This window comes from Gekko japonicus, unplaced genomic scaffold, assembly GCF_001447785.1.
Source record: "Gekko japonicus isolate JY-2015 unplaced genomic scaffold, Gekko_japonicus_V1.1 scaffold862, whole genome shotgun sequence".
NCBI lineage: Eukaryota > Metazoa > Chordata > Lepidosauria > Squamata > Gekkonidae > Gekko > Gekko japonicus.
In genome coordinates, this window is record NW_015173699.1 from 604 (window position 1) to 10,596 (window position 9,993).

Consider the following 9,993-nt stretch of genomic DNA (forward strand, 5'->3'; position numbering starts at 1 on the left):
CTTCAAGATGCCAGTGGACTTTTGTTTCCTTCACCAATGGAGAAGTGCCCCTGCTTTAGCCTGATGAGGCTGTTCTTAGCAGGATGTTTTGGAAGCGGACGAACAGAGCCCAGAATGCTATCACCTGCTTTTACTTAGATGGCTACAAGTCACTTCTGTTAGAGAATTAACATGGGCTAATTTGGAATTTCTTAGTTTTTATATTCTAAATGCTGAAATGGATGACTGGCACTTCTTAGAAATGTCTAGCTAGTTCATAACAGGTGCATGTGCAGTCCATGCAGACCTTCAGTCTGTGTTTGTGTAGGAGGATCACGGAGAACAGATATATGAACTATGGTAGGGACATTCATACATACACAGGATTTCTAGCCAGGGTTTGCTTAATGGATCTCTTAAAGTATTCCTTGGAACATCGGTACATCAGAAAGCAAGAAACGCTTGGTTGAAAACAATCTGCAATAGTTTCTGGATTCTTTTTCCTCCCCCTGGGTGCTGCATGGTCACTAAAGTGAAAATGCTACTGGAAAGCACACAAAAAAATATCAATAAATATTGGTGACATTGTGTGATATTCTTGCTATTCAAGTTTTGATCATGCATGCAAAAGTGCCAAATACTAAGAGATCCCATGCAGTGTTCCCTCTAAGCTGAGTTAGTGTGAGATAGCTCACAGTTTTTTAGCCTCCAGCTCACACATTTTGTAGTCACTCGGGAAGGATGGCTCCAGAGCAAACTAATTGATGCAGTAGCCAAATTGCTTGCTCACAACTTTAATGCCAGTAGCTCACAAAGTAGAATTTTTGCTCACAAGACTCCACAGCTTAGAGGGAACATTAATCCCATGTGTGTATGCTCCCCACCCCCATGGAATTCCTGCTTCAAGCGTTACTCAGAAGTGCAAAAGCAAAAAAGTTCAGTTCATTCAAGCTATGTCCTGGTTCCATCGCTTACCCAAATGTCTTGAATCTGCAATAGTTGCTTCTTCTATTAGTGCCTGTGCGGCAAATCCTGACCATATTATAATGAAATGTTCTGCCATTCAGTTATAGAATTTTAATTTAATTAATGTTTTAAAGATGTTGTTATTAAGTAACATTACCAAGGGAATGAAGTGTGAATTCTTTTTTTGTGTTTACCTTATAGGAGAAGGAGAAATTGAAGCAATAGTTGTCCCTGTGTGTCTAGCATTCCTGATTGTTACTCTCCTGGGAGTACTGTTCTGCTTCAACAAACGAGATGTGTAAGTCTTCTTACTAAGATTCTGTATAATGTGCTATATTATCTCTGAAGGGGAGATATTAAGGGGTCCTAGCATCAGGCACAGTGCAGCAGATTTGCCCAGCTGGGACTCCTGAGGTTTAACAGTGTAGAAAGGATTTGCTGAATTACATCCACACCCATGTCTGATCAGCAGGACATTTGAGGGCATAAGGGTGGTTTAACTGTATATAAATAATATGTATTCCTATCCTTTTGTGAATGTTTGGTGCTTTAGAATGGGGACAGCTTGAAAGTATCTTATTTGCTGCAGGCTGTCCACACACATCTTAGAATCCTGCTAAGCTTGTTTGCTTTTATGAGGCGATTTTGTTCTTTGCAGAGTATTTAAGGTCTTCATTGTGCTGCTAATTCATAACACTGGCTAAATTTTCAGTTTGTTTTTTTTCCTCAAGAAGGATAGAGTATTGAAACCGTTGAGGATGAAAACTAAACTGTATAACCAAATGGAAACAAATTGCTTTGTACTACTTTTACTCTCTGGAGAAATAACAGCAGCCACAGGTCTAGGAGTGTCGATTTGAATGGACCCCCTGCAAGCTAAAGGCATCAGACTTGCAGTGGACTTCCTTAGGATGCCCCTCTACAAGTGGGGGGGAGGTCTATTGCAGGAGGAGGGTCGCAAGTTGGAAAACCAAGTTGATGGGCAGTTACAGCAAGGGCAGCTGGTGATGCCAAGTCTGGCAGGCAGGTGTCCAGAGGCACAGAAGTAGAGGATCTTAGGGTCCAAAGTGCAAAAGGGGGGAGATCTAGCATGGGAGGGTGATGGGAAGTTGAAGTTGGAAAACCAAGTCAATGGGCAGGTTAAGCAGGGGCAGCTGGTGATGCCAAGTGCCCCCCCCCCCCCGTTGCTTTGACAATTAATTGGTTTGACAATTAGTTAGTTGGCGGCACCAACGCTGTGGAACAAGCTCCCTGATGCGATTAGACCTCTACGGGACCTGCAGCAGTGCTGTAGAGCTGTAAAAACGGAGCTGTTCCGCCAAGCGTTCCAATAACAACTGATTGCTCCGGTGGGGCCGCGCTAGCACTTTATTATAGGATGCCGCTGTATTTATTTATTTATTTAGCCTAACTGTATTTATTGCAATTGTATGAATTGTATTTTATTTTGTATTTGCTGGCTTTAAACCGTATGTTGGTTTTAAATTGTTTGTAAGCCGCCCTGAGCCGCTTCGGCGGGAGGGCGGGGTAGAAATTTAATAAAGAAATAAAATAAATAAATTGGTGCCAGTGTGTCTGGCTCACAAGCCTAACGGACCTCCATGAAAAACATGGCGGTTCATGGGCAGGTGATGTGATCTCACGAACTGAGGCCTCATGAACTGGTCATGTTCATGATGAAATTAGGTTTGTGGCCCATCCTTAATCTTAAGTCTTGCAGGGCTCTTCAAAAGGAAGCAGTATGACAGTGCATTCTGCGCACCGAAATGCTGAGTCTGTCTACCCTCACTCTGCCTCCCCAGTTTAAAATGTCACCTCCATATTGTCACTTGGACTGTGTTAGTGCCACTTGCAAGGGACCAGTGTTCTTCCACAGCAATAGCGCTGAGGTGGAAACAAGGGGGGAGTGGCTTTCTAGCCTCTGCCTGACTGCATAATGCTATTCTCTGAAAGCATGGTGTGACCAAAACACAGGGCCTTAAAAATGGTAGTCCTGACTTCAGCTCTGTAACAGCAACAGAAATATTAAACATCAAAAGGTGTTTACACACACACACACAATAACATTAAGTGTTGTTTCTTCCATCGTTTCGCTTTGGCCGCCTTCTCACCCTGCCCACGAGATGGCAGCACAGTCCAGAGTGGGCTGAGGCTAAATTAGTGATGCCATCTGGAGATTATTTAATAATATAGAAATGACTGAATTATTAATTTAAACAATGTTACGTTGATGTTTTTAACTTCTGTTGTACATTGCCCAGAGCCCTGTGCACTTAGGGATTGGGTGATTCATAGATTTAAAGTATAAATAAATATAAATAAATTAAAATGTAGTGGAACATAAAATCATTAACACAGTAGCTGATCATTGTATGCACATGAGAGATGCATAAAGTTCTCAGTAAGTTCATGTGATGGCAGTTCAATGACTTGTCTCTTTCAATCTTTGCCAGCATCAAGAAGCATATCTGGCCTAATGTGCCTGATCCTTCCAAGAGTGTAATTGCTCAGTGGTCACCTCAGACACCGTCTAAGGTAAAGATAAAAACCCTTCTGAATTACAATTGTGTACAACTATAAGCAGAATAGCAGGAGTGTATTTAGGGGTAGACAAGGGTGGGTTTACACATTCTGTGAGGTTAAGGAGGTAGGTCCTAATCAGTCAGATCTGCCAGCAGACTTTTACTGCTCCCTCCACAAACACTGCAGATCCCCACTTCAGTTCACATACTGTTTCTGGGAGTCCACTATTTCAGAGGCGTAATAAACTACAAGAACCATGCCAGTTATAGTAGGTAGAATCCTTTAATGCTAAGTGATGGTTGCACTGAATTGAGTACCACAGCTGTTTTAGATATAGATGGGTATGCTGGCTACAAGAGAACTTGTGTTGCTCCCTCGAAGTAACTACAGTCAGCTCCAGCATAATGAGCCACAAGAACTCTGTGATTATTTTGCTGTATTTCGGTATGCAGGAGTCTGAAAGACTTGGACTACATGTGAGAATATGATTCCACAAGTGGGGGACCCGCAGGGGTGAATCTCATCTTCCCCTCCCCTACTATTTATTATTTATGTATTTATTTGACTTATATCCCGCCCTTCCTCATGGGCTCAGGGCAGCTGACAGGAGGCGATTGTTTTATCTGGTTTTTATTGTTATGTATGGCAATCGATTACATTTACATTTAAAATCGGTGCTCACAAGACAGCATCCAAGATGGGGACTCCAATACAGTGTTTCAAAATTCTACTAGCTCTACTTGATCAGTCTGCGCTATGTCCGTTCTTCAGTTCCAGGGCCAACTCGCATTGCCAAAATTGGCAGCGCGGTGATGGTACAGTGATGGTGGCGGCTCCTACTCAAAAGCCTGGCGGAAGAGCTCCGTCTTGCAGGCCCTGCGAAACTGCATAAGGTCCTGCAGGCCCCTGATCTCCTCCGGGAGCTCGTTTCACCAGATAGGAGCCGCCACCGAAAAGGCCCTGACCCTAGTTGCAGCATATTTGACATCTCTAGGGGCTGGAATAACCAGAAGATGTTTCGCCCTCGACCGTAGTGCCCTTGGGGGAACATATGGGGAAAGGCGGTCCCTTAGGTAAGCTGGACCCTGGCCATATAGGGCTTTATAGGTAAGAACCAGCACTTTGAAGCGGACCCGGTACGCTATTGGCAGCCAGTGCAGCGCCTTCAGCGCAGGCTGGATGTGGTCTCGCCTAGAGAGGCCCATCAAGAGTTTTCCCAGGCAGAGGCTGCCAGAGGTAGGGAAGAAGGAAAAGATGAGAGCAGATAAAGGCAGGTTGGTGGGTGGGTCAGAAGAACTGAAGGAAGTATGAAATCGGGAGAGGCTATGGGGGGCTTTCAGGGAAGGGAAAGAGGAAATAGTGAGGGGAGGGGAAAGTAGATGCCCCCCTCAACTCCTTGCGGGTTCCCACGTGTATATACATAATTGTGTTATTCATGGCTAAGGGCCACTCAACTCCATACAGTGTAATAAAATATATCTTTCCCTTCCCTGAAAGCCCCCCATAACCTCTCCCGATTTCATACTTCCTTCAGTTCTTCTGACCCACCCACCAACCTGCCTTTATCTGCCCTCATCTTGAGCTTTTCCTTCTTCCCTACCTCTGGCAGCCTCTGCCTGGGAAAACTCTGTGTGCCTTCTGGATTCTGGGCTGAGTTGGCTCAGTTAAGTGGTGGGGACTTGAGGGGGTGGCACTTTCCCCTTTATCCCTCCCGCACTATTTCTTCTTCCCATCTTCCTGGCAGCCCCCATATCCCCACCTTTCCCTGCTTCCTTTTCTCCTACCCACCCACCAACCAACTTTTTATCTGCCCCCAGTCTTCAGCTATATTATTTATTTACTTCACATGTATATCTTGCCTTTCTCCATAATGAGGACCCAAAGCAGCTTACATCATTCTCCCCACCTCCATTTTATCCTCAAACTGTGAAGTAGGATAGGCTTGAGACTGTATGACTGACACTAAGCCACCAAGTGAACTTCCATGGCAGAATGCAGATTTGAACCTGGGTCTCCCGGATCACTAAACCACACTAGTTTTTGTGGGTTGGCTGCTGTTGAACAGTTGCAAGCAACCAAGCCTGGGTGAGTCATGCAAGTCAGGTGGCAGCAAATTGCTCATTGGTTGTTTACAGGCCTGGCTTCGATGAGTCCTCAAGGTCCTTGCCCCCTCCTCCTGCCTTTTACTGACAGAAACCAAGACTCAAATGCTGGCAGTACTATGTGGTTGCCTAGCAACTGAGAGCATTCATTTCTTAATGGTACAGCTGCTGCTTTTATTGTTTGGGGAAATTTTATACACACACCCTTTTTGTAGATTTCAGGTATTTCTGCAAACCTGGGAGGTTTTTTTTTTTAGGTTTATAGAAAGGATCAGTGTTTTCTGTTCATGGCTCCAGTCTCTGTGGGTTTGGACATGTTGAGAATTAGATATACTGATTTCTCATTTTTTGGTCTGGGAAAACCCCACAAATGGTAGATGTTTTGTGTAATAAAGCACATGTGCAATTTCATTAATCAGTTAGTGAGCATGAATCTGGTGTATTATGTATGCTGGAATGAACAGAATTTTGTTATAGAGAAACTCTTTCAAACTTGAATAAGAAACATGGTAGCACCTGTGAGGAGAGCCTTAAATGTTTCCGAATAATGCAGTTTGGGACTTCGTGGAATGGATGCAATGCAGAAACACTGGATGATTATTGCACTAACTTCCCATTCAAGAGAAGCTTGATTTTTGAAAAGGAGATTAGGCTGATGCCAAGCCGAGGCAACACAGCCTTAGATATTGACTTTGCTTGTGATCAGGTTGCACCAGATCTATCCATAATTCTTGTTTTGTGTTTCTTTGTAGCATTTTGATTCCAAAGAGCAGATATATCCAGAAGGCAGCTTTACTGATGTCAGCGTTGTCGAAATTGAGGCTGATGACAAGAAATCCTTTTCGGAACAGGATCTGAAGCCTTTCGATTTGCTCAGAAAGGAGAAGAATGCCTCTGAGGGCCACAGCAGTGGTATAGGGGGGTCCTCCTGCATGTCTTCTCCTCGACAGAGTGTTTCAGATAGTGATGAAGGTGAACCTGCTCAAAACACTTCCAGCACCGTGCAGTATTCAACTGTAGTGCTCAATGGCTACAGAGACCAGATACCTCCGGTTCAGGCCTTTTCCAGGTCTGAATCTACTCAGCCCCTGCTGGATTCGGAGGAGCGTCCGGAAGAGCAGCAAGTAGCAGACGGGGGCTGCGGCGGCGGCTCAACCCCAGTGCATCGCTATTTCAAACAGAATTGTAATCGGGAGGAGCCCTTCGCTGAGGAGTCTCATTTGGAAAAAGTAAAACAAATTCCTCCAATAAATGAAGAAGATATTGCTGGACTTCAAGCCTCGCAGACGTGTGGCTCTGTCCTAGAAAGAGAGGAACAGGAAGCTGCTTTTGCAGGTGCCTTCCACCCAAGCCCCGAAGGACAAACTGGGCAGTGTGAAACCGTGGGCATAAAGGCAGTGACTGAGGATGAGATGCCAAAATGCTATCTACCACAGACAGTGAGGCAGGGTGGTTACATGCCCCAGTGATTGAGAGAGACTGCCTCTTGCTAGGCCTCCAATTACAGCCTCCTCTATATAAGTTAATTTTTTTAAGAAAAAAAATCTTGCTTCAGATGAACCATTTTCTTAATGGAAGGGAACTTGGACAACATTTAGGTTTGGGGGGGTTGGTGTAGACTTCTTCCTTCGAGCGCTATATCTCAGTCAAGTTTTCAAAGCAATCTGTGATGCTTTTTGGCCCTGTGGCATCTCATTTCATTGTAATATGAAATGGAAGGTCACTTTCATTTGGCCACAGCAGTGAAAGCATAGAGATGGGGCCTGATTGTAGATGATGTCTTACCATTAGGTTCTGAAGACATTAGGATTGTTACACGATGACTGATTTCCTTTTTGCTAGGCCAGAGTCTGACTGAATTGTAGTACCTTACCTTGAACAACCTTTTTAAAACATTAACCAGAGACCAAAGCTTTGGCTGTCTCTGGCTTGAGGCAGAATGCGTTAGTTGGGACTGCACAGATTCCCAGATTAACTGACTAGAAAGGCTCCATTTATTCAAGGGCCCTCTTCCACCCCCACAGTTCTGTGCACACTCCTTCTCAGGAAACCATGGAATTCATTGCAAGATATTACTTTAAAAGTGGGTTACACAAATTGATGGAGGAGAGGTTCATCAGTGGCAACTAGCTGATGGGTACCGAAGGGAGCCTGCACATTCAGAGGCAGTAGACCCCTGCGTACCAGTTGGCCATCCAGAATAACTGGGTGGTCACTGTGTGATGCAGGATCCTGGATTACATGGACCACTCACCTGATCCAGCAGGGCTCTTCTTATGTTCTTGTGTAAAGATCTGCAATGAGCCAGGTAAAATATTTACCACCTAGTCAAGCGTGGTTATTGCACAAGCCTGAATGCTGGTTAGGGTTAGGGTTTCAATATTGCACCCCTCTGTTTAGGCCTGTTTTTAATTGGAGCCAAACCATAATGAATTGTGGATGTTCTGTTTTGAACGTGAACATTTTTACTACCTGAAAATCTTCTACATGTGCACACTTCCTTTTGTTTAGTTCTCACCCGGTTAAGCTCTAGTAAGATCAACATTTAAATTAATATTGTATAATAAAGTTTTATAAGGTAAGCATTGTGTTGTTAGTGAGAGAGCCTGCTGCTCTTTTACAATCTGCCAGTACCAGGTTCTAGTATTTCTTGCTGCCACTGGCCGCCATCATGGATCTCTAGAGCATTTTGAGGAAACTACTTAAAAGAGCACCAGGAAGAACCACAAAGCCTCAGCACTTTTCATTTCATGACAAAACTTTTCCTAAAAACATTTCTTGCAGTCCTATCTATTTTCATAATAAAATCATCCAGGACAGTTTGGTTCCTATAAACTGACTTGCATCTGATTAGTTTTGTTTTGCATTATAGCATTAATAAGCTGACACTCATTCTGAAAAAAGCCAAAAACACTACAGCTGTTTTAAAGAGAAATAAAGGTTCCTTTTGATTGTTCCTCCAAAATTTAATGATGATGTGGCAACTTACACTTTGAAATCTCTGTGACTAGGGAGCCATCATCTCTGTAGATCATTGTCGCTTTCCCAAGATGTTACCCTATTTGGAAAGTCTCATTTGGATAGCTGGATAATCGCACTGTCATCTCCAAGAAGGGATATTCATGAATAACTTTTAAACCCTTACAGAGTTTATCTACAAATCTATTCCAATTACAGCCGTGCTCTTCAGTTTATTATCAATAAAGGGGGTGATAATGTGGGCCATAACCTTGTATGAGTCCTCCTAGGTTAGGATGTGTTTACTCTCCTCTGGCTTCTACTGCTGGGGTTTCTTCACTGCTCCTCGTATGTATTGTAGTAATATTTCCAGCCATTTTTTTTGTAAAAATGTAATGACAGGCAGCCTTCTCATTTAGTTTGTAGCACTTTTCTGCTTTGGCAATTCACGCTTGCCTTCTCTTTTGAGGAGCCTTTGACTAGTGCGTGTAGAATGCTATTTGTGAATAGCTTACTCTGCCCTGGCAAAACGATTGGATGCTAATCCGTTGTAAAACTGGAGTAAAAAGGGGTGACAGTGTGGCGTGGAAGGAAATGCATCTTGTTCAAAAAATGTTAAGCGCAATCCTATTAGATGTTTTCTGGTCCAAGCTCATGAAGCCACGTGTCTTAGACTGAAGTAACTGCACAGGGTTGTGCCACAGGTCTTCTCTTGCTCTGATTACTTATTTCCACAGTAGAGTCTCACGTTTTTAAAGTGTCTCCCAAAAGAATTTTAATAGAAAGAGTCAGGGCTCTTTTTGTAGAAAAAGCCCAGCAGGAACTCATTGGCACAATAGGCCACACCCAACAGCAGAAACTCATTAGCATATTAGGCCACACCCCTCACAGCACAGCTCATTAGCACATTAGGCCGCACCCTCATGTTACCAGAAGTGTGGTTATCCAGCCACACCCACCTTTTGCTTGTTATTCTGTTTACCTTGTTGTCAAAACCCAGGGCTTTTTTGTAGCAGGAACTCCTTTGCATGTTAGGCCACACACCCCTAACGTAGCCAATCCTAATGAGTTTCTGCTGTTGGGTGTGGCCTATTATGCTAATGAGTTCCTGCAGGGCGTGGCCAACTTGGGAGCCAGCCGGAACTCCGTTCCTGTGCGTTCCTGTCCAAAAATAGCCCTGGAAAGAGTGTTCATTTTATAATACCGTAGTCCTCCATCCCTACCAAGTTCTGATTACTTGATTACTTCTGACGTTTTTGAAACCTGTTCTAGAACTTCCTAGTTCAGAGTTTTCTATCATAGGTGAGGCATTCTGAACATCAGACTGATTTTGAAACAGTCATTAATTCCCAAATTAATTTTGTAAAAATTGAATCAATTTGTGATGTTTCTGCCAGTAGCTTATTAAAAGTTTGTATTCAGAGTCTTCGGAGATTCAACTTATTTGTATAAATGTAGAAATGCC

General features: G+C 43.6%; 1 protein-coding gene across 1 annotated transcript; it reads left to right on the forward strand.

Annotated features, from left to right (window-relative positions):
* Positions 1 to 1,146: 1,146 nt before the first annotated feature.
* On the forward strand, positions 1,147 to 9,378 carry IL6ST (interleukin 6 signal transducer; the record flags this gene model as incomplete). Its single annotated transcript, XM_015423212.1, has 3 exons — positions 1,147 to 1,243; positions 3,399 to 3,480; positions 6,323 to 9,378. Coding segments are annotated over 3 exons (896 nt in total), but the record flags the coding sequence as incomplete, so codon positions are not given.
* Between the last annotated feature and the right edge of the window lie 615 nt (positions 9,379 to 9,993).